The sequence below is a fragment of the Chrysemys picta genome, chromosome 5 (genome assembly GCF_011386835.1).
Source record: "Chrysemys picta bellii isolate R12L10 chromosome 5, ASM1138683v2, whole genome shotgun sequence".
Taxonomy (NCBI): Eukaryota; Metazoa; Chordata; order Testudines; family Emydidae; genus Chrysemys; species Chrysemys picta.
The window spans coordinates 127512031-127537761 of NC_088795.1; the positions used below are offsets into that span (position 1 = coordinate 127512031).

The 25731-nt window shown below is 43.5% G+C and overlaps 1 protein-coding gene across 10 annotated transcripts in view; it reads right to left on the bottom strand.

The window, feature by feature from the left end:
- Nucleotides 1-25731, bottom strand: part of MAEA (macrophage erythroblast attacher, E3 ubiquitin ligase) — a 116962-nt gene that overhangs the window by 64689 nt on the left and 26542 nt on the right. For all 10 annotated transcript variants that reach the window (XM_005292407.5, XM_024106466.3, XM_024106465.3 and 7 more), the window contains one exon: nt 12685-12888. In XM_005292407.5, the coding sequence (XP_005292464.1) occupies nt 12685-12888 (204 nt within the window). The remainder of the gene's footprint in view (nt 1-12684; nt 12889-25731) is intronic.

Below are 25731 nucleotides of genomic sequence, written 5' to 3' on the forward strand. Positions count from 1 at the left end.
AAGACGAAGGATCACATTTCTCTGAAAGTGACTGCTACTGATTGTTCTACAGATTACTTACTAGAAGACTGTTTCACTAAAATCGGATTTTACTGTTGATGAATGACAAAAATGTAATTATAATATGTAATGTTGCAGAACATGGAAATACAACGCCTAAATTAACAGACACCTCTGCCAGCAAGTTGAATCTGTATATGAATTTGCAAATAAAACTATGCATTTCTGATGTTGGCTTTGCAGTCCAAGGTCATAACAGAATCACAATAAGATTATTACTCCGTCTAACAAACTAATACTGATGAGCTTCATTTATATGCCATTATATAAAAAAAATTCTTAACAATCTAGCTTTTATTCCTCCACCCGAACTATTTATCAGCTCATTAGGGAGTCAGGAAAAAACAACAACAATCTCTATAAAATGAACAAATGTGAGCAGCCCATATTTTTCCATCAGCATTATTTGGGGACACAGACATTTTCAGTCCTTGACTGTATTTTGATATCACTTGGGAAAGTCAACTAAAAATCATGGATTTTTTTTTTTTTTAAAGGGAAAGGAATCTAGTTGCTACACATTAAATGTACAGTATTATTTTATTTCCCGTTTTCAGGATAATCTGTATTTAAACATTTTGCATGCCAGAAGAATTTTATTATTTTTATTTTTTCCCCTTAAATTGAGCTTCTGCATAGCTCTGAAGCCTTTAAAGTTTTCTAGGTATCCAGCACCCTTCTCCACAACAGTTAAGGTTGCCAACTTTCTGATTGCAGAAAACCAAACACCTTTGCCCCGCCCCTTCCGAGGCCCTGCCCCCACTCACTCCACTCCACCCCCCCATAACTCACTCTCCCCCACCCTCACTCATTTTCACTGAGGTGTGGGAGGGGGTGAGGGCTCCGTCTGGGAGTGCAAACACGGCACACGAGCCAATTTTGAGTGGCACGCAGCTCCCCTGACGTGGTCCCGGCCCTCAGCCCCCCCCGCCCACCACTCTCCCCTGCAGGGGCAGGAGGCAGAAGCTTGGTTCTCCGGCAGCCAAGCTTCCCTCCTCCCCCGCTTCTTCCCCCAGCGTGATGCTTTCCTGCCCCTCCTCCTCTCCTTCCCTGTGCCAATCAGCTGATGGCCCTAGCGAGGGGGAGGGGGGAAGAGCGGCAGCATGCACACAGCTCCGTAGAGGAGGCAGAGAGAGGTAGGGATGGAGCCTGGGGGAAGGGGGTGGAACAGGGCATATCCCTTCCAGCCCCCTGCCATGCGCCGCTCAGGTCAGGGGGCTGGGAGCACCTCCACGAGCCGAGCACCCCAGCCCTCTGCCCTGAACCCCCACCCCAACATACACCCAGCCTTCTGCCCTGCACCCCCCGCCCAGCCCCCAGCCCTCTGACCTGGTCCTTGAACCCCCCCACACCCAGCCTTCTGCCCTACACCCCCCACACACCGCAGCCCTCTGCCCTGATCCCTGAACCCCCCTCCCTGCCCCCCACCAGCCTTCTGCCCTGAACCCCCTCCCCCAGCCCTCTGCCCTGACCCCTGAAACACCCACCCCCAGGTCTGGGGTCCCGGCCACAGGCCCTACTCAGCCCGCTGCCGGCCTAGGTGAACAGAACCCCAGGCTGGCAGCGAGCAGAGCAGGCTGGTGGCGTAAGATCAGCATTTTAATTTAATTTTAAATGACTCTTCTTAAAAACATTTTGAAAACCTTGTTTACTTTACATACAATAGTTTAATTATATAATATAGACTTCTACAAAGAGCCCTTCTAAAAACGTTAAAATGTATTACCGGCACGCGAAACCTTAAATTAGATTGAATAAATGAAGACTCGGCACACCACTTCTGAAAGGTTGCCTACCCCTGCTTTGGAAGCTAAAAATGTGCGTTTCCACCTCATGGTGTTTTCCTTTCTGCTAGAGAGCCCACTAATGTGGACATGTTTCAGAGGGGTAGCCATGTTAGTCTGGATCTGTAAAAAGCAACAGAGAGTCCTGTGGCACCTTTAAGACTAACAGCTGTATTGGAGCATAAGCTTTCGTGGGTGAATGCCCACTTCGTCGGATGCTTATGCTCCAATACATCTGCTCCAATACATCTTTCGTGGGTCAATTCACCCACGAAAGCTTATGCTCCAATACATCTGTTAATCTTAAAGGTGCCACAGGACTCTCTGTTGCTTTTTACAGATCCAGACTAACATGGCTACCCCTCTGAAACATGTCCACATTAGTGGGCTCTCTAGCAGAAAGGAAAACACCATGAGGTGGATGCATCCGACGAAGTGGGCATTCACCCATGAAAGCTTATGCTCCAATACATCTGTTAGTCTTAAAGGTGCCACAGGACTCTCTGTTGCTTAATGTGGACATGTCCCCCATTATCTAGTTACAGTAACAGGTAGAAAATAGTTGCTAGATTTTGTGTATTCCTTCTTTCCAGTAACCCCCTCTTTTTTGTCCTATGACTGCAGACTCTACCTCTAATGGTCCCAATATGTGCTAAATACTTGTGCTAAATAATCTGTTCCACCTTGCATTTAGCTGTGATGCTGGGAGTACCTTTCCCAGACCTGAAGAAGAGCTCTGTGGCTCAAAAGCTTGTCTCTCTGACCATTTGGTACAGCTGTGCTGCTGCAGCGCTGTACGTGTAGACATGTAGGCACCCTCTGTGAGCAGGCAGTTTGACCACTGCAGGAGGCCCCTGGGCTAAAGCAAAAACCTGAAGAAGGGTTTACAAAGAGCTTGGGCAAATAAGAACCTCTTATTTTTCTCCAACTCAACCTCTCCTTAATCTGCTTCCTTAACTCTACCTCTGTGATGAATCCAGATGGGAGAGGACACCTGCAGGTCTTTTTTCCCCCAGACTCCAGTGTCTGGGGGCGTTTTGCAAAGGTAACAAAAACGAGGAGTCCTTGTGGCACCTTAGAGACTAACAAACGTATTTGGCCATAAGATTTCGTGGGCTAGAACCCACTTCATCAGATGCATGGAGTGGAAAATACAGGAGCAGGTATAAATACATGAAAAGATGTGAATTGCCTTACCAAGTGTGAGGTTAGTCTAACAAGACAATTCAATTGACAGCAGGATACCAAGGGAGGAAAAATAACTTTTTGAAGTGGTAATGAGTGGCCCATTTCAGACAGTTGACAAGAAGGTGAGAGTAACAGTAAGGGGAAATTAGTATTGGGGAAATTAGGTTTAGGTTTTGTAATGACCCAACCACCCCCAGTCTTTATTCAGGCCTAATCTGATGGTGTCCAGTTTGCAAATTACTTCCAGTTCTGCAGTTTCTCCTGTCAGAAAGGCGAGAGTCCCATAACCCTTTCGTCTATTCCCCCTCTCTCTCAACTTCTCTGGATGCCTGACTCTATATCAGGATGCAGTTTGTGAATTCCATGTTTATGCATCTTTTAGAAGCAGTTAGACCAGTCCTGGGCACACAGTTTCTGCGGGCCTAAGGCAGACTCCCTGCCTGCCCTGGCTCTGCACGGCTCCTGGAAGCGACTGGGTTTTCCCTCTGGCTCCTACATGGAGGCACGGCCACGGGAGCTGTGGGGGCGGTGCCTGCGGCCAGGGGCAGTGCATAGAGCTGCCCGGGCCAGGCTCCGCCTAGGAGCCAGAAGGAAATGCCAGCCGCTTCCAAGAGCCGCCTGAGAGAAGCGCTTCCAGGAGCCCACATCCCAAACCCCCTCCTGCACCCCAACCCTGAGCCCCCTCCCACACCTAAACTTCCTCCCAGAGCCTGCATGCCCTCCTGCATCCCTGCCCCAGCCCTGAGCCCCCTCCCACACACACTCCCAGAACCTGCACCCCCTCCTGCACTCTGAACCCCTTGGCCCCAGCCCAGAGCCTCCTCCTGCACCCCAAACCCCTCATCCCCAGCCCCATACCAGAGCCCACACCCCCAACTGGAGCCCCCACCCCTACCCCCTGCTCCAGCCCGGAACAGCACCCTGAATCCCTCATTTTTTTGGTACCAGCCCAGGTTGCCGACCCCTGATCTATGCATTAAAATTTACTCCACTGATTTTTGGTATAGAAAAATGTATGATTGGGGAAGGGAGAGGAAGAGAAAGAGAGAGAGATCTATATCTATCTATACATCTCTGTAGGGTCAGGAAGTCCATCTGCCTACTCTTTGGCAGGTGAATACTACTTATTTAAATTTGCAGTTCAAGGGAATTTTACTGAAAGTAGTTAACCTATTTGATTCAAATTAGTTCAGTCTTCTCTTGCCTTTGTACTATTTCCTCCTCCCCCCAAATTTTCAGCTAGAATCCCATTAGGGTCACTTCTACAGAACTATGCATCACTTTGTTCTATGAGGCAGTAGCCTCTATTCTGCTACAGAAAATAAAACTATCTAGAGACCACCATATCTGCTTGGTAAATCGGGAAATTCTGAGCAACAACTGAATATTAACATTCCCTTAGTCTGCACCACAACATGAAAGACCTCAATAAAAGATTTCAGAGTATTTCTGCTGAGCAACAGTTTGCTTTGATTATAATTAAATTCTGGTTCACTTAAGAATGCACTGGTCTTATGTTTCACTGAGAAGTCAGTTTGTTCAAAAAACTCTTAAAATTATAAACAGCAGTAGATCTACTTCAAAAGAATCAGAAGTGACAGACATTCTTTGCATTAGTGTTTTCACTTTTCTCTAATGAGAGGTTGTCTACATGGGAAACCTGACCCCATTTTGTCAAAATTTAGCTTCCACGCAATTCAGTCTTAACTTTTAACATATAAAGTTTGGCCAGACAAAAGCCAATAAAAAGGACTGTACAATGCTCCCTTTGGGCACTCAGGACTGAGTCTCTGTGTTACTCACCTGACTCACTGAGAGACTTGACGGTGCTAAACTGAAGGTCAGCTCCCTGTCATACTAATCTGTTAGCCACCTAAACAATCTGCGCAGAAGCTCTGCCGGCCTTTACTGGGGCTTGCAGGTAAACTTTAGGTGCACCCAATCCCTGAGCCTCCTTGAAGGGCATCCCCCTGTACTATCCAGCCCATCATAGGACACTCACAAGTTCACTATCTCCAAAAGGGACAGTGTACACACCAACCTGTTTGGTGCAGCTGAGGATTCACATTTAATATTACAGCACTGAGATGAATTTGTAATAAAACCAAGAATAAGTGTATTAATAAAGAACAGATTTAAGTGATACTGAGAAAGAATAGTGGAAAGAGAATTGGTTACAAATAAAACAAAAACTATAACATGCTAAGACTAAACAGTTACCAACTGTAACTTTTGTTCTTTGAGATGTGACGCAAATACATATTCACTTCCATGTGTGCGCACCCAGCTCATTGGAGCCGGAGAAATTTGCCTAGCAGGACCCTTAGAGGGGCAGTGCTCGTGCCTCATGGCTGTAGCCCCTCCCCTGGCTACATGAGGCAGCACTGCCCCAACCCTCCCCTAGTTCCTTTACACTGAATGCCTGGAAATGAGACTCCAATGCAGAGAGGACGGAAGGTGGGTCATGGAATACAGGCCTACATCACATCTCAAAGAACCACCATTATAGTAAGTAACCATTTCTTCTTCAGCCATGTATTCCACTTAGGTGACTAACAAGCAGTACCTCCTCGCACCAAAGAGGCAGGTCTTGGAAGCCGCTCTGGAAGATGCTGTTACGGTGTAATGGTTTGTGAACGTATGTATGTATTGACTACCACATAAGCAGCCCTGCAAATGTCCAATATGGAAATGGTGTGGAAGCAGTATGGGAACCTGAACAGACAGCGCAAGAAGGTTGGAAAACCCCAACACTGTCTCAGCTATCGGAATGAACTTGGCCTGATCTGCCTTGATCTTCAGAATGAACTGAGGAATGACTGGGACCAGAGGAAAGGCATACAGGAAAGCTGATTGCCAGCTGAGATAGAAAGCATCAGACAAGGAGCCTGCATTGAGGCCCCATTGAGAACAGAACACACAACATTTCTTGTTGGTCACTGAAATGGGGATGCCCCAAGAAGTGAAGATGACCCAGAGGACACTTATTTTCCCTAAGTCACAAATGGTCCTTGAAGACAACTGCTGAGATGGTCTGCAAGATGATTCTGAACCTCAGGCAAGTGAATGGCTATTGGAGCAATGTTTTCCTCAATGCAGAACTACCACACTCTGATCTCCTCAAAACAGAGCAACCTGGTATGTGCTTTCCCTTGTTTGTTCACATAATACATTGCAGTGGTATTGTTGGTAAGTACGTGAACCACTGAGTCACTGATATGGTGCTGTAAAGCATGACATGCATTGTAGATGGCCTGAAGCTCCAGCAAGTCGATATGGGGTGAGTTCTCCCACTCCGAGTGCAGTCCCAGTACTTTCAGCAACTCCAGGCATGACCCCCAACCCATCTGTGAGGCATCAGTAACAACCGCCTTGGTTGGCGAGGGCTGGACAAAAGGGAAAGTATTGGCAAATGTTCTCTGGATGCATCCACCACTGAGAGGAGGGAGATGAACAAGTTTGTCTAGAGAATGACAAGCAGGACAACAGACCCATCCTGAGCCACATCTAAGGCACATCTAAGGCAAAGGCACAACCTTGAAAATTGGACTACCTGCATGCAAGTGGACATGTGGCCCAAGAGCCTCAGATGCCTGAACAGTCATGGAATGCTCAGACTGCAGACAGAGGCAAAAGTGGTGAATTAGCTAAAAACAGTCATCGGCAGAAACGTTCTCAATATTGTGGACTAACAAAGCCCCAATGAACTCGATCTTTTGAGTAGGAGCCCAGGTTGACTTTGCGGTATTTGGGATAAGACCCAGATGGTCGAGCAAGCGCAGCGTGGTGCTGATGTGAGCAAGAACTTCCTTTCTGGATCTGTCCCTCAAAAGTACCAGTCATCTAGATATGGGAAAATATGAATTCCCTCTTTTCCTAGATACACCATAACAATGACCATGCATTTGATAAAAACCTAGAGGGCAGAGGAGAGGGTGAATGGAAGCACTGCATATTGAAAGTGGCGTTCTGCCATGATGAAACGAAGGAACTTTCATGTGGCAATTTTGCCAAGCCACAGAAAGTAAAACATCCTGAAGGTCCAAAGCAGCAAACCAGTCATTCTGAGACGATGTGGGGAGGATAGTAAATAGAGTGACCATTCAGAACCTCATGTTCCTGATATATTTGTAGAGTCCGCTAAGGTTAAGAATGGGTCAAAGAGTCATAGTCATAGACTTTAAGGTCAGAAGAGACTGTTATCATCATCTAGTCTGACCTCCTGCACAACACAGACCACATAATCTCATCCACCCACTCCCACAACAAACCCCTAATCTATGTCTGAGCCATTGAAGTCCTCAAATCATGGTTTAAAGACTTCAAGGTGCAGAGAAACCTCCAGCAAGTGACCCACACACTTTATTGGCACACTCCCACTTTTTTGCTAAGGTCAGTAATAAAAAGATTAAATAAGATTGGTCCCTAAACAGATCCTTGCGGAACTCCACTAGTAACCTCCCTCCAGCCTGACAGTTCACCTTTCAGTCTGACCCATTGTAGTCTCCTCTTTAACCTGTTCCTTATCCACCTTTCAATTTTCATCTTTTCCAATTTAACTAATAATTCCCCGTGTGAAACTGTATCAAATGCCTTACTGAAATCGAGGTAAATTAGATCCACTGTGTTTAGTTTATCTAAAAGAAGCTGTTACCTTCTCAAAGAAGGAGATCAGGTTGGTTTGTAAAACCACGTTGTATTTTGTCCCAATTACCATGGACCTCAATGTCCTTAACTACTTTCTCCTTCAAAATTTTTTCTAAGACTTTGCATACTACATGTGTCAAACTAAGAGGACTGTAGTTACCCAGATCACTTCCCCTCCCCCCCCCCCCTTCTTAAAAATAGGAACTATGTTAGCAATTCTCCAGTCACACGGTACAACCCCTGAATTTACAGATTCATTAAAAATTCTTGCTAATGGGCTTGCAATTTCAGGTGCCAGTTCCTTTAATATTCTTGGATGAAGATTATCTGGGCCCCCCGATTTAGTCCCATTAAGCTGTTCGAGTTTGGCTTCTACCTCGGATATGGTAATATTTACCCCTATATCTTCATTCCCATTTGTCATCCTGTCATTATCCCCAAGCTTCTCATTAGCCTCATTAAAGACTGAGGCAAAGTATTTGTTTAGATATTGGGCCATGCCTAGATTATCCTTAACCTCCACTCCATCCTCAGTGTTTAGCGGTCTCACTTCTTTCTTTGTTTTCTTCTTATTTATATGGCTATAGAACCTTTTACTATTGGTTTTAATTCCCTTTGCAAGGTCCAACTCTACATGGTTTTTGGCCTCTCTCACTTTATCCCTACATGTTCTGACATCAATAAGGTAGCTTTTCTTGCTGATCCCTTCCATCTTCCACTCCTTGTAGGCTTTCTGCTTTTTCTTAATCGCCTCTCATCCAGCTTGGTCTACAACTCCTGCCTATGAATTTTTTCCCCTTTCTTGGGATGCAGGGTTCTGATAGTTTCTCCAACTTTGACTTGAAGTAATTCCATGCCTCCTCTGCCTTGAGATCCACAAGTTCTTCAGTCCAATCCACTTCCTTAACTAATTTCCTTAATTCTTTAAAGTTAGCCCTTTTGAAATAAAAAACCCTAGTCACAGATCCATTTTTGTTTATCCTTCCATTTAGTTTGAACTGAATTAGCTCATTAGCTCAAACCAAGGTTGTCCCCCTACAACTATGAGGGCTTCTTCTATGAGGTCTTCACTACTAACCAAATCTAAAATGGCATCCCCTCTTGTTGGTTCAGCAACTACTTGGTGAAGGAATCCATCAGCTACTGCATCCAGGAAAATCTGAGCCCTATTATGATTACTACTAACACTTGTCCTCCAGTCTATATCTGGGAAGTTAAAGTCTCCCATGATCACACAATTCCCATTAGTATTTACTTCATTAAAAACATTGAAACCCTCCCTTGGATTTGGGTACCAAGAAGTATCAGGAGTAGAAGCTGTGACGCTGGTGTTCCGGTGGAATCTCCACCACTGCTCTCAAAGCAGAAAACGGACCTGCTTGAGGAGCAATATCTCATCAGAGGGGCGGGGAGGGAAGATGGGGAGGAGATGTGGAGAGGAACTAGATGGCATAACTGGACTTGATGGTGCTTAGGACCCAGATGTTGATGGTGATTGAGCCCAAGCATTGTGAAAGCAGGCCAGCCTGTCCCGGGGGGGGAGGGAAGAAGAGAAGATGAGGAGGGAGGAGCAATGACTAGAACAGTGCTCTGGACCAAGGAGTCAAAACGGGTGCTTGGAAAACACTGGGGCAGGAAGTGTGGAACGGTCGAACCCTGAGCCCATCTACTTCCTCTCTCTGGGATGGTGCTTCCAGTGAAGTTCTGAGCCACTTGAGTCTGTTTCTTAAATGATCTGCAGACTGCACAATGCTCCTTGATGTTGGCCTCGCCAAGACAGAGCAAGCACTGTGAGTGGGGACTGCTGTTGGGGATCACTCCCCCACATGAAGGACAATGCTTAAACCCCGGTGAAGGCACCACCGAGGGGGAAACATTACTACAACTAACACTACTCTAACACTAAGGTTACTAACAACTATACACAAAAGAGCAAAATTAACTTAGTTGAGAGGTTGAGAACACACAGAGCTCCCACTCCAGTTATGGGTGGTGAGAAGGAACTGAGGGAGGGTCAGGGTGCACTCTCTCATGTAGTCAGGGAAGAGCAACAGAAGTGGAGGGGAGAGGGGGGCTAAAGCCAGAGGAGGGGCTATAGCCATGATGTTCGAGCACCGCCCCTCTATAGGTACTACTAGGCAAATTTCTCTGGCTCTGAACTGCTGGGAACGCACAACCATAAATGGAATATGTGGCTGCAACTACTTGAGGAAGAACTTGAGCAGTCTTCTCTCCTTTGTCTAAAATGGTTTCTCATCCTCAAAGACTTTTTATTTATTAATGGAGATATCCCATCTCCTAGAACTGGAAGGGACCTTGAAAGGTCATTGAGTCCAGCCCCCTGCCTTCTCTAGTAGGACCAAGTACTGATTTTGCCCCCGATCCCTAAGTGGCCCCCTCAAGGATTGAACTCACAACACTGGGTTTAGCAGGCCAATGTTCAAACCACTGAGCTATCCCTCCCCCATTTCTGCAAAGCTTGCTGATTTTCAGTCAAAGCGTGATCCAGATTTCTCCATGAATCATCCCCATCTGCCAAGGGTGTTCCTCAGTGAAGTAGGTAACAAAAAGTCCTTTTGCTTTTACTTATATTTTCTCCAAACTCATTGTTTTGATCCTAGACACAAGACAACTCGCCCTGTGGTTTTAGTCTCCAGTGTCTTCCCACGCTGATCTCACATCCCTTTGTCAACCAGGCTTTTCCTGCTGACTTACATGAAAACGCAGCTCCCATTGTGTTTTGGATTTTTCAAAGCTTGATTTACATCAGAGACCTAGACAGACAGGTAAATCAACATTCCTTTGTCTAGGACAAACTTGTTTATCAACCCTGCCTTGTTATAGGATTTAAAATATATTTTTAGTACAAGCATACAACTTAATTATCATCCATACACACATCACAGAACATTTACAATAACCAGTGAAATATACGCTATCATTTGACACCTCATACAACCTTCTTTACAGACAAATACTACAACAGCAATATGTTAGGTCTGATAGGAGTTGCTGTTGAAAGCAATGAACCCTTTGCCAGTTGGCATTGAGCGGGTCTTAGGGTCACCGACTTTTTTGTTCATTCTACTCAAACTACTAAGTTTTTCTTCAATAGTTAAATGATTCAGACATTAGGTAATTAAAAGTGTTTAGAACTGAAGGCAGCAGTCAGGTGCTGATGAACTCAAATATTTTAATCCAAAAATAGTTTTCACATTTGCTAATAGTTATCTATGCAGCAGATGGAAGTGGAAAGTCATGAGGCATCACAAAAAAGTATTCTGCTTACTCCTGCAATGCATTAGAGAACAGTCCCACTCTAGCCATCCTCACTTCAAAACCAATGTTATGCTTTTTCAGTTTAATTAATGCTCAACAGGAAGTGAGCTGCTACAGAGGGGAAGTAATCTCCTTAACCTCTTTACTGCTGTGTAGATACATCTGGTACATACAGAGGCATGATGATGCAGCAGAAGACTTACAGCTCCTGTTCCAATGGAGGAAAACCTCCTGTCAGCAGAAGACCAACAGGATTGCAGATCATGCAGTTGTAGCTACATGATACAAGAACAATAGTACTTTATTTTTGAGGCTTCTTCTTGTTACATGGCCCTTCTTAACCAATGACCTCATGAGCGAAGAGATGCCTATGAACATTAGATAAGATTCTTCTACTCATTTTTCACTTCCTTATTTCTCCATCTCCCCCCCGCCTTCATTTTCATATTTATTGAAGACATTGCAGGCCAAACAAGATCAGATTGGTTGAAATAGCCACGGAACTAAGAAATAGGTTGGAGTCAGAAGCAAACAAACAATTACATTAATGCTGTAGCTTTTGGTATGGCTAGCAACTAAGTTCCCCCTTTTTGAACTGTGTCCAGTTTAAAAATATTCCGTCCCCTCCAAAATAAAACAAAACCAGAAAACCACACACGCTGCTAAAACTACCACCACCTTCTTCCTCAGAAATACGTTTTTAAACAGTAACAGTCACTGTCCGTCTAGTGTCAGAAGTGCCAATATAGCTTAGAGTACTGAGCCAGGGCACTTCTGAGTCCCAATGGCACTTACCCCCACAGCTCAGCAAGACAAAAATAAGTCAGTTTCTAAGGAGAAAGACTCCAAATTCTCATAGCAACCAGCTTCTTCCTAAAATATTAATTTCATATTCCTCTGAGTTGCAGTTGCTGGTGGAGCACAAAAGCCTTCCAGGATCCAGTATAAAACTCAGCACCTTGCATACATAAGCCATGCAAAGGAACATGAAGCGTATAAACCCTGAAGTGTTATTGGGCAACATGATTCAGCAACTTTATGGAAACTTGTAAGTAGGAGGAAGGCAACACATAAAATAAAGTGAAAGATGACCAGAGAATATAAATAAAATGCACAAAATTGCTGCTTTGGAGCAAAACCATAAATCGGGGGAAGGAAGACACTCTGACTACAAAACCTTGAGACAACTATTAAATGAATTATTCCAAAGTATTTATAATCCAACGTGCCCCAAAAGATGTTTAATAGTAGTATGGTACAATAGAACTCTAGATAGCGTATGTTATTGTGATCAGCCTGATCACCTCACAAATCGTGAAAGTATGGCTGGACAGATGGAAAGCTCCACTAACTGCTTAATCAGCAGTCTGACATTCTTTAATAAAAATGTAACAGCACATTTGAGGACATTTGGGGGGGGGGGGGAAAGAGGGAGCCTTGGTCTAGGAATTAATTTAATTTTATAACTTCAACACTATGACTCCAATTCTAACTTCTATTTAACACACAAACATGCAAACCTATACTGAGAGAACAGACTCCAGAGAATTGGTTTAGAGACTAATTTAACTAAAATATTGAGAATTCAGGCATACTCTAGTACACAAAATAGCTAACATATCACTGATCAAATTCCACTAATCTCTCTTTAATACAAACTGACACTCAGATATCATAACGATTAGCACAATATAAGAATCTATATAGAACAGAAGTTGGTACCAACCTCAATACCACTCTGCCTGGCTAGTTTTACAGCTGTATTGTAGTAGCCACAGCGCAAGAGATGTTCCACCATCATGCGATCCATACGTTTTTTCTTCCACATGTTTGCAGCAGCTGGCTGGTCACTGCTATGTTCTTTAAGGTGCTCAATCCTGCGTTTACAAAGTTTTGCACTCTCATCTTCAGCCTGGATCGATTCAACTGCCTAAATTTAAGAAAGAATTATCCAATTAAAAATTAAACCAATTTCAGCTGCAGTGAATAGTGACTTTTAAAGCAATATATAACCTTTACTGTACAATATGTAGAATGTGTACGAATCCAAACAAACAAGATTACACATTGCCCAGAACAAAACAAAAAATCCATATAGTAGCCTATGAGTTACAAAAGGTTATGTTACCAAGATAATTTTTTACCAGTTCAGTTGTATTTTTCTACTTATGTACAGGAAATTTCAAAGTCTGGCCCAGCCTCATTGAGACTTTTAGGTGCTACTGCTGTATAAATCTTTCTAAATTGTTGACCTGAATTTATAGGGCTAATTTATTACGGCTTGCCAATGATCTGACCAGAAGATACTTAGGTTCTTGTCCCAAATTCAGGCTACAAAATCAGAGAACATGGGGAGTTCAATGTCTTGCATGGACTCTTGGGATGTGTGGCAAGGACACTCCCACTGAGAACAAAACCAAATTTTCAAAATCTTTCTTAAAATAAATGAGAGAGTAATCAAAGCTATAAACCACAGAGCCCCAAAGTAGTAATACAGTTATATAGTCCCTGGTGGTAACATCCCGTTTCTAAAAGGCTACTTAAACTAGCATACTCATACACCCTTCCTTGGAAACCTGATAGTGGGAGACAGAGGATGAGCCTCGTCTCTGGCATGCTTAATGAGTTCAATGGTCCAGGCTCCTCAATCCCAAACTGGTAGAGATCAGGTTCGAGTGTTGAGTAGTTGAGCTATATTGCAGAAGCTGAGCAGATAGCTTAACAGAAGATAAAGAAGGAGCGACCCCTCCGCATGGTGGTTTGCCCTCTTATATAGTCCTGGCACTGTCCTGAATATTCATATTAATACCCAACCCTCCATGCCCAAATCTTATTTCCCCACCCACATAAATCTTCAGGTACACTTACTCTATAGGCTAGCATATTCTAACATGTTAATATCATATCATACATATTAATATTGATTATCTCATCCTCGAAACCGTTACCTTTGGCCTACATCATTACTTCCACGCTTTGCGGTCTACCTTGTGGTTACTGGTATGTTCCAGAATTTTGCTAAACACATTCAGTTCTCCATTCAGTTCCCCAAAGTCAAAAGGGATAACCGGTAGGCCAGTAGTTCTCAAACTGTGGGTCAGGATCCCAAAGTGGGTCATGACCCCATTTTAATGGGGTTGCCAGGGCTGGCTTAGCCTTGCAGGGGCTCAGGGCCGAAGCCCAAGCCCAAGGGAGTCAGCCCGGGGTGGAGGGGCTCAGGTTACAGGCCCCCTTGTCTGGGGCTGAAGCCTTTGGACTTCAGCTTGATCCCTTCCCTGCCTGGGGCAGTGGGACTCGGGCTTTGGCTCCTCGACCCAGGGTAGTGGCACTTTGGTGGGCTCAGGCTTCTGTCTCCCCTCCTGGTGTTGTGTAGTAATTTTTGTTATCAGAAGGGGGTTGCGGTACAATGAAGTTTGAGAACACCTGTGGTAGGCCATTTATCTATGCCAAAGGTTATTAACACTTATGCTACTTTGCTCTAGCTAATCATACAGGATACAGGCCTGTAGGTTCCTTGCATTACAGCCAAGTATAATCAAGTAATGTGTACTGGAATTATTCAATACAAAACATAAACCAAGAAAATAATATAATCAAACCAATAAAGAAAAACAGATTATATACTATGGCAAGCTAGCCCCATGGGCTACAAAATGGAAGAAACAAATGTGACCACTTTAGTAGCAGTTGCCACGTCTTACTATGCATCCCCTTCCCCCCCGCCCCCCACATCCTCCCCATAAGTCCCATACAAGTTTGACGACAATGGATCTCAACAGTTGAAACCCACTGGTCTTGCACCTAGAGTCTGCCCTCATTTCCTCCTCCCCATGGAGCTATGCTACTCTTCAGGGGACTACTGCAGAGCAACCTGTACAGCCTTTCCATTTTTGCTTTCTTTTGTCGTCTTACAGCAGTGGAGCTATGTATTGGGATCTGCACTAAGGGACTTAGAGAGGATTTGGCCCTCACAGCATCTCTCAATCAAGGATCTCAAATCAGTTTACAGTCAAGTCTCAGCATCTTTGTTAAATCACTAGGAATTATCTTTATTCTACAACACTTGTTAAGGATTTCTGCAGATTGTATCCTGCCTCCAGTGCTCCTGACAACATGGGTCTACTACTGCTGGAACCTTTACTTACTAGTTTTACCTTAAGCAAGCCAGGATGACAAGTTTTTCCCAGCCACTCTTACAGAATGCCTAGCTCAGAGAGTCAGCACAATGAAAGCCTCTTTCCACAACAATACTATTTTTACCACATAATCACACTCTTTTCTCCCCCAACCCTATCACAATTAGATAGCTGATTAATCATGCTGCATGTTTCACTTGGCAATTAATTACAGCCACATTTGCAACTTGAGGCTAGGTACCTGTGACTGCTGCACATTACCCCAGTAGCCAATTCAGATTCCACAAAATAAGTCAATGTGCTCAACCTACTGAAAGCAGTCAACAGCAGTTTTATTTACTATGATGTGTTATAATTAAATATCTCATTACTAAGAATGGGAAAGCAGTAGATGCACTGGTTTAAACTCTCCAGTCTCTCTCTCCTAAAGGCCCCCGTTAAAGAGAGGAGTTTCATGGTCTCAAATGGAAATCCACTAGAATTCACAGACTATTCATGGGAAGGTCAGTTTTGGAACGCCTGGTCTTGGGCCCCAATTGCAGGGCATTAACAGAGCCACTACGAAAACTTCCCTAGTTCTTGTCCACACTAAGCCTGTGTTGTACTTAAAGTACTGCACAGGATCTTTTCAGGGGGAATAAGACAAAACGCCACATTTATTAGTGATACATGTATTCATTAACACTGTATTATATGCATATAATATATATTACACTTACACTCACACACACACACAAATCCACTCCGTCTTGTTGTTACCAATTAGTTGCTCCCCTTAACTTCACTGGCCAGGTGAGTTAGATGGGGGAGGGGGTGGAGCCGGGCTTCTGCCGATCCGGATCGATGCTCCCATGTTGACAAGACGAGACCCGGGGTCCTGTGCAAGACACCTCACTTTTATAGCAGCTTTCCTCTTATGCAAATCTATACCAGATTCAAACTTTGTGTCTGTGTCCATTGGTCCTTTGTGCTGCTTTCTTTTGAGTGTTGTTCCAATGCTGCAAAGAGGGTGTTTCCAAAAGAAGATGCTTGCTTCTAACCCCCGAGGCCGTCAGTATGTTTGCTTGTCTTTAATGAGCCCACTTGACACGTTTTATTGTCCTTGGGTCTGGCTCCCAGCCCCTCTCCAAGGGTTGAGGCTGTCTGGAGGTGCTGCCTTTCATGCCTTGCTCATCCACACCTCATTCATTCAACAGGGCAATTGATTAAGAGTGGGGGGGGGGGGAGAGCTCTTGTTCTACTGCTAGCAAAAAGAAATTTTTCTTCTATCTTATTCTATTCTTAGGGTCTATAATATTATACCAAGGGCAATGCAAAGTTTCTAAAGGAGGCTTTGATACAAAGTCCCATGAAAACAGAGGTCACACGTGGGTAGACCCACCACAAGATTATATGAAGAGGCACAATGTAAAGTCATATGAAAATTATCAGAGATTGATCTACACCTGGCTCTAGTTCGACCTGTTATATCAATCCAAACTTTAAAAATCCTCATTACTCCTTAAGAGAAAATGGTTCACTGTAACGGAGGTAACTCCAACTCACTAGTGTGAGTCATTTTTACTACAGAATTTTTCAGTGTAGGGGCCAAGACAATTTAAAAAAAAACTAACAAAAAACTCAGACTCTTGGTAAATAAGTCATGAGCATTTCCTATTCAGCAAAGGAGGATGTTTGTCATTTAAAAAAAAAAAAAAAAAGAATTTTGGCTTGATATTACATTTCTGAAGAGGAAATGGATCTGAAAAAACAAGATTATCTATATGACTCACCTGAAGAGATGTATGCATCTCCTTGGTTGAATTTACTTTGGAACCAGAGCTGCTGCCACTTTGATCCCCTTGTCAGGACTGTTAGGAGAGGACACATACTTTCCTGGGTGCCTCTGCCGCAATTTTGTTGAAGAGATGAGTTTAGGGAGTCACTGATGGGAAGCGTGGTCAGCTGGTTAAAGGGGTAGGCAGGGGAGAAATGCAGGACTGGGGCTTCCCCAACAGAACCAGTGACATGAACACCAGAGATGTCCCCATAGAGACATCGAAAACGTGGACTGTTGAAAGCTAATGAAATCGGGCTAGAGGGTCCCTTACCACCGTCTCAGTAGTTTACTGGGTCCTTGCCTGAACATGTTTTTTGTCCATGACCTTGCACCGAAAAACCAAAAGGGACCATTGTTGGAAATGCAAGTAGCAACAAGTGACAGGCTACTGCTTGCCTTGACCTTCACCATGAGTAAATGCAGGGAAAGGAAAAGCTGGAAGGTACCATTTGTCAATTCTCTGCTAGTACTCCCTAGCTCTTGTGATGGGTTGGATCACAGAAACCCCCTTGAGGCTGCCAACTGATGTGCCAAGACTAATTCTGCCCCTGCTTTCCCTGCCAGCCTGGGACTCCAGCACCCTGTCTTGTTGAGCCAGACACTCCAGTCTGCTCCAACACAGACCCAGGGTCTGAGCCACGTGCCCCAAAGCTGCAGACTTAACAGAAAGCAGCTTACAGAAGTGTTCCTGTCTTTAACACTCAGATGCCCAACTCCCAATGGGGTCTAAACCCCAAATACATCTGATTTACCCTGTATAAAGCGTATACAGGGTAAACTCAAATTGTTTGCCCTCTAACACTGATAGAGAGATATGCACAGCTGTTTACCCTCCCCCCCCTCCCCCAGGTATCAATGCATACTCTGAGTTAATTAATAAGTAAAAAGTGATTTTATTAAGTACAGAAAGTAGGATTTAAGTGGTTCCAAGTAATAACAGACAGAACAAAGTTAATTACCAAGCAAAATAAGATAGAACATGCAAGTCTATGTCTAAGAAAACTGAATACAGATAAAAACCTCACCCAGTAAGCTTCCTTTTACAGACTAGTCTCCTTCTAGTCTGGGTCCAGCAATCACTCACACTCTCTGTAGTTACTGTCCTTTGTTCCAGTTTTTTCAGGTATCTCTTGAGTCAGCTGAAGACAAAATGGAGGTCTCCCCCAGGAGTTTAAGTAGACTCTCTCTTGTGGGTGGAGATCCCCTCCTCTCTCCTATGCAAAGTCCAGCTCCAAGATGGAGTTTTGGAGTCACGTGGGCAAATCATATGTCCATGCATGACTCCGTTTTTACAGGCAGCAGCCATTGTTTCCCTGCTACCTTGAACGTCCTAAAGTAGACTTCTTATGTGAATTGGAGCCTCCCAAGATCCATTGTCCCTTAAGTGCTTCTTGACTGGGCACTTAACTTGCACATTCCTTTCTCAAGAAGCTGACCAAATGCTTTACAAAGGCTGCTTAGAAATCAAGCAAGTATACAGCCAATATTCCTAACTTCAAGTACAAAATTGATACATGCATACAAATAGGAGAAATGTATTCAGTAGATCATAACCTTTACATAGATATGCCATGTAACATATAATTGGAATAGTTTTATGCCACATATCATATATACATTCATCAGAATATTCCCATGAAGCCTTATGGGGTACACCGTTACAGCTCTACACGGGTTTCTGCTAACCAGAGCAAGGAAGTCTAGCTAGCCCTACTCCAAGCTGGTCTGAAGTGTGAGAGAGGGCTTCCCCCCACCACAAAATATAACAGAACACACTGTCCAGGAAGCGGTGCAGGTTTTCCCCATATGCTTTGTCTGTCACACTGGGATCAAGCAAGGGATGCAAGAGGACATGTCTGGCTGTAGTGCAGGTAGCCAGGAATTAAGTGGATTAGCCCAAAAATCTGCTCAAAAGTTGAACACAGTTGAAGCTTAACGTCCAATCACACCAGAAAGTTAACTTTCATGGTTTCAGTTCTGAAGAGTTTTATATCCAAGGATCTGCAGCTCTAAGGTATCCGAAGAGGCAGAACCAAACTGGCAGGCTCTTAAGCAAACAGGATGTATCCTTGAGCTAATGATTGATATCTGAGTTCTGCCTGCAAAATAAATACCGAGCTCTCATCCGTAGATGTCACAGCACATTATGAAGAAATTAACTATTACCCCATTTTACAAACAGAGCCACAGGGAAGGGAAAGCTGCAAACCAGCTGTAGATCCATTTTAGGATCGGAGAACCTTTCTTCAATGAAGAAAGAAGAGTTTACCGGTCATGCACACATCCCTCCACTGTGTTCCAAGGCTCAGCCCTTAAAACTGGGGGGAGTGAGTTCAAGGAGCACATGATGTGGTTCATGTGACTACAGGTTGCAAGGAGCGCCTGACACAAATAGCAGCTGCAGACCCTTAGCAGTGAGACCACCAGGGAAGGGGCTCTTGACAGTAATAAGAAAGTGCAGTGTTCTCCCCCTTCCTAGATGTGTAAAGTGCGAAAAGGCCCTGTTAAGTGTTCTGTATTATTTTGAACCTTTCATGTATTCTCTTGGTTAATAAACCTGCCCTGAGGATGTGCAATGTGCCTAGAGCTCTTTGCTGTTATTCAGACTGTCCTGTCCACTGATTTATAGCAGCCTTTAGCCCACCTCAATAAGAGTTGAAGCCAGCAGTGCTATTGTTACTGAAGATTGTCAATGTTTACAGTCTTTGGGCCAGATCCTCAGCTGCCGTAAATTTACATAGCTCTATTAGAGCTGATGGAGTTACACTGGTTTACACCATCTGAGAATCTGGCCCTTTGTGGCCAAGTTATGCCACAGTTCATTGGATGTTTTTGTTCAGGATAAAATGAGAGACTAAATCCTGTCAGACCTTGAGTCAAGGTCTGAAGTTTGAGGTGGTTTTCATTTTACCATCAGCACAAAGTGACCCTCCTGGTTCTGACAGTTCCCGCTATTGAAATAAGCAAGGCCAGGAAAGAAGATCTTCAGTATCAAGCAGAGGTTTGAGGGCAGATATATACTTAAAACGCTGCACCGGTGCAGCTGCACCACTTCAGTGAAGACGCTACACGCCAATGGGGGAGTGACTCCTGTTAAAGCGTAGTTAATCCACCTCCGCAAGAAGGTCAAATTTGAGCTAGTCTTTAGTCAAGGGGCTGCTGCGGATGATACCCTGGCAGCACCCTCTTTTCTTTTACGAGGAAACTGCAGCATCTCTGTTGTTTGCAGCTGTGACAGAATGACCGGAAGAGAAAAGTGATATCTCAGGAAGGCGCATCCCAAGATACATGTTGCTATTCCTCAGTGAAACTCCAGCCTGGCTACTGTATCATACTAAAGAGAATAGTGGTCATGCTGTGATTCTTTGTAGCATGAGCTATTGGGCTCTTGTCTAGCCTTGCTACTTATTCAAATTACATTCCAGATTCTTGTGTCTATTTTGTAATTAGATTTTTTGGGAAGAATGTGCTGTAAAGTTATCAGAATAAATTTACAGACAGAAAAGGCCATAGTACACATCTTTTCCTAGTGCTTTAGTCAAGGATAAAGTGTGTTCTTTTTGCAACTTCTACTACAGCTTCACCAATAGATACCTAGATTCCAAGACCAGAAAGGACCATTGTGATTCATCTAGTCCAGGGGTTCTCAAACTTCATCACACCAGGACCCCCCCACTTCTGACAAAAAAAAGACTACACACCCCCAGGAGAGGAGACCGAAGCCTGAGCCCACCCAAGCTCTGCCACCCCAAGGGATGGGGGGGGGGGGGTGCAGAGGCGGCATAGTCCTTGCTCTTCGACCCTGGGCGCTGGGGCTCGGGCTTTGGTCCCAAGCAAGTCTAATAGTAGCCCTGGCGACCCCATGCTACCCTCTTTGGGGTCCTGAGCCACAGTTTGAGAATCGCTGATCTAGTCTGACTTCCTGCGTAACACAGGCCATAGAGCTTCCCCAAACTAATTCCTAGAGCGTGTCAGTTATAAAAATATCCAGTCTTGATTTTAAAAATTGCCAGCGCACCATTTGCAAACTGAACAACAGATGTGCAGCTGGCGCTGATGGTATCCCGCTGGAGCTGCTAAAATGCAGCTTTTGGCCCTGTAGCGGAATCACTTGTGGCCATCTTCCATCTGATGTAGAGAACTGGAACCTTTCCAACCACCTGGAAGGACATTATTGTAATCTCACTTTATAAGGGCAAGAGACTGTGCAGTGAACATTAGATATAAAGAACAATCATTTTGTTGTCCATGCTAGGGAAGTTGTTTGTGCATGTTCTGCTGGTGCATTTAGAGCCCCTGCTACATTGGAAGCGTCACCTCCAACAGTCAGGCTTCACAAAGAACAGGTTCATATTAGATGCCATTTTGGCCCTCTGCTTGTTGTCACAGATACATCGTGAGTTCAAAAAATATGTAGTTGATCTTAAGGCTGGGTTGGATTCAGTTGACCGAGTCATGCTATGGAAGGCCTTAAAGGGCATAGGTGTCTCAACCACTCTGCTGGACTTGATTAGTGAGTTGCATAATGGAACCACTGCCCGTGTACATCTGGGTAATCGGATGTCAGCACATTTAAAATCAGTATCTGGTGTCAGGCAGGGCTGAGTCTTGGCCCCTGCACTCTTTTGTTGGGCAATGGATTTCATAATGCCACATTCTGTAAGATCCATAGGCATTAAGTTCAGTGATCTCGCTCTCAGACCTTGACTACGCGGATGATGATGTTCTTCTAGTACAGAGCCCGAACAAGTTTCGCAAGGCACTCCAGCAAATAGAGGAGTTGGCCAAAGTTAACCTCCATGTTTCATAGTCAAAGACAAAGCTTCAAAAGCTAGGATCAGGTCCACCTGCGACTCCAATCTCTTTGAATAAGAAAACAGACAAAGCAGTTTCCAGCTTTTGCTATTTGGGTTCTATACTCACCAGTTCCTTCAACTCTCATACAAAGGTTCTCCATCAGATTGGCATTGCAGTGACTGCCATGGGTCATTTACGAGAAATATAGACTCAACATCATCTCAGCATAACCGCCAAGTTCAGGATCTATTCGAGCTGTATCCTCTCCGTACTGCTGTACAGTTGCAAAACATGGACACTACGTTGCTCAGATTAGGCAAAAATGGAGGCTTTCCACAGAAAATACCAATATTATATACTGGGCATTCATAATGCAGACATTTATGGTTGCTCTAGTTACAGACTAACGGGGCTATTGTCTGCAGCTGGTGTCTTATGGTTTTTGGACATGTCGCCAGAATGCCACAAGACATTCCAGTGAACGCCGTTCTCTGGGTGGCTTGTAACATCTGGGATAAAATTCCACCAACCAAGATGTGGAGGCGGCCCAGAGGCAGACCCCCGCCACTACGTGGGTGCATCAAATCTATTCCGACATTGGACTTTTGGCCCGTGAAGCCCTTGCTGCTGCTGCTGCACAGAAACAGACCAAAATGCGAACAATCGCTACAGCTGACTGATGGGCTAAGAAAAAGATGAGGAGGAGGAGAAAAGAAGAGTGATGGAGAATCCACCATGACCTTTGGTAAATTGTTCCAACGGTTAATTACTCTCAAGGTGTAATTTTTTTTGCCATATTTCCAGTATGTATTTGTCTAGCTTCAACTTCCAGCCATTTGGTGTTGTTATACCCTTTGTCTGCTAGACTGATTAGCCCATTATCAAATGTTTATTCCCCGTGTATATAGATACAGACTAATCAAGTCATCCCTCAATATTCTCTATGTTAAGTGAAATATAGTGATAGACTCAGAGCTCAGTCTAAGGTATGTTTTCTAATTCTTTAATCATTTCTCTCAACTCTCTCCAATTTATCAACATTCTTCTAGAAGTGTGGATACCAGAATTTAACACAGTATTCCAGCAGTGATTGCATGAATACCAAATACAGAGGAACATAGCGGGTCTACTCCTAATCAAGAGTCTCCTGTTTATGCATTAAAGGACTGCTTTAACCCTTTGGCTGCAGTGTTATACTGGGAGCTCCTGTTCAGCTGATTAGCCACCAATGTCCCAAAGGTTTTTTCAGACTCACTGCTTCACAGGGTGGAGTCCCCATCCTGGAAATATAATCTACATTTTCCTCCTAGATGTATACATTTACATTTAGCTGCATTAAAACACCTTGTTTGCTTGCACCCAGTTTACCAAGCAGTCCAGATTGCTCTGTTTCAGTGACCTGTTCTCTTCATTACTTAACACTTCTCCAATTTGTGTGTCATCTGTAAACTTTCAGGTATGCACACCCCCTACAACACCATGTTGAGTGCGATTAATTGTATTAATTATATTACTCTTTTAATTCTTTATTAATCGACTCCCATATCAGCCTCTCTGTCATCTTGCCTAAGGGCAATGTCAGGATAACAAGCCTATCTAGATTACTCTTTTTAAACACTGGCACAACATTAGCTTTCTTGCAGTCTTCTGAAGTATCTCCAGTCTTTCGAGTCTTATTGAAAATCAACTTTCATAGCCCAGCCAGCTCCTCAGTCAACTCTTGGATGCAAGTTATCCAGACCTGCTGATTTAAAAAAAATCGCTAACTTTAGTAGCTACTGTTTAACATTCTCCAGAGACATTAATGGGATGGAATTGTCATATGATAGACAATATCTGTCTCCCAATTCATATTTCTCTCTAAATAAGAACAGAAATATTAAATACTTTTACTTTTCCTGCATAATTATTGGTAATTCTACCATTTCCATTTAGTAACGGACCAATGACATTGGTAGGATTCCTTTTGTTCCCAATAGAATTTAAAAAATCCAGTGTGACTCTTCACTGATTCACAGGCAAGTATGCAATGTGACTTTTCAGGTAAAGAGGAGTAGCTATCAACATTCCATGGATGAAGCCAAAATTTGTTCTGATAACCAAACTGAATGCCATAGATGTGAAAGCAAATGTCAGAAACTTTATGGATCCCTCTGGAAAAGGGTGATGTGATATCTTGTTAATCTCTTGAGTTTTCTCGCCATTCTAAGGCTTCCATTTCAGAACAGATGGCTGAAGGAGGCCTAAATTGAAACAGCTGTGCTCCAGAGATTCCCCCCAGTAAGCCTTCACTATCAATGTTATCCTTGTTCCTGGGAAATTTAAAACTAACCAAAACAAGAAGGCTCTTGGGGCAGGAAATTTCTCTTTCGGTTTATACAGAATCCAGCACAAACTTAAATTGGGGCCTTTGGCTGCAACTGTAACAGAAAGAATGCAAAAAAAACAAAACAAAAACAAAAACACACTCCTTTTGGAACACGATCTTTCTGGATTAGAAGGAGAGGACTTCTCTAATTCCCAATCTTCTATTTTGATCTCTTTAAGTAAAGGAACTGGAAATATTGATCTCAAAAAGGAAACATTTGCTTATATGACCATTTTGAGGAAGTCAACAATCCCACTCACCTTCTCCATGTTTGGAGAACTTACTTTTAAGATGACTTGCACAGGAAGCATAAAAAGAGGGCACAATATATGTTATGAAGACCAGAATAGGTAAAAGTGGCCATATATCCTTTTACCTGTATTTAAAAAGGATGGGGGAATTTCTACATTAAATATCCATATAATTTCAAACTTGGAAAACTCTATGGTGACTGAAGAATTAGTAAGTTTGTAATATCACGAGAAACTAACCAGTAAAGCTGGGGAATTTCTTTAGTCAAACTTTGGTTTGTCTGTTTATACCAATTTAACTTCAATGCTTAACCGCTTGGAAGGAAGGATATCTTATGAAGACTCAACACCTCTACTCCACTACCTATTCCATTCCAGTGTGAGACTTCATGATACATCTACCAAAGCCCTTCTGCCTCCACCAGAAATCTTCCTGCAAAACCAGGGAAGACAATATTTGACATTCCTGTTACTTCTGAAAGTAAAACACCAAGCAGGATTTTTTTTTTTTTTTAAAAAGCCACCACTCCCAGTCCTTCTTTATACATCATAAGTCAGGAACAGTTTGCCAACCCAAGTGTTAAAAGACCCGTTGCAGGTTACCTTTTAAATATACAGTTGGACCAAAAAATAAAATAAAAAGAAATTAAAAAAAAATAGAGAGAACCAAAAAGCCACCTCCCCTGACAAATCGAGCACGTCAGAATGTTACTTTTATTGTGAACCTTCAAGGTTCACTTGCTGCAGTCTCCTTGCAAGGCTCTACAAGGTCTGCTGTAAACTTATTCAAGTCTCTAATGCACCATGCCTGTTGTCATAATGCTCATTTGATCTTTTAAAGTGCTGCTCCAAAGTACGGGGAGGGGAAACCTATTCTCACTCTTCTGCTGTATTTCTGGAGGTAGAAATACAAGAGTTTTGATTTGTCTCAGACTGAAGAGGTAACATTCCTATGGAAAAACAGGGATTTAGTACATAGTACATTTTGTAGGTCTCGGACTTACAGTTTATTCTTCTTAAGAGGGCAATAACCTAAAAAAGAGGCAGAGGCTGAGACATTGCTGAACTATACTCTGACAGATTTTAAAACTGAACAGCTACAGCAAATAAAGTTAAGTTTTTGTTTCCTTGCCGTTTCGTGACTTCTCCCAGCACCATCCCAATCTGTGGATTTAATACTCATGAGACGTGTGTAATTGACAGTTCTGGAAACTCAACATTATCTTGTCAAAATGCTTCAGCTTTGACCCGCAAGAACGTCCTCTGGTGTTCAGAGGGTAGTTCAGCTTTCATGCTCTTCCCATCCTTGGCCTGTCCCCCAAAATGGTCAACAAATGTGCCAATTAATATAATTTAGTGGTGATGTGATGCAGAAAGCTCTCTACTGGGAAGTGGAGTGATG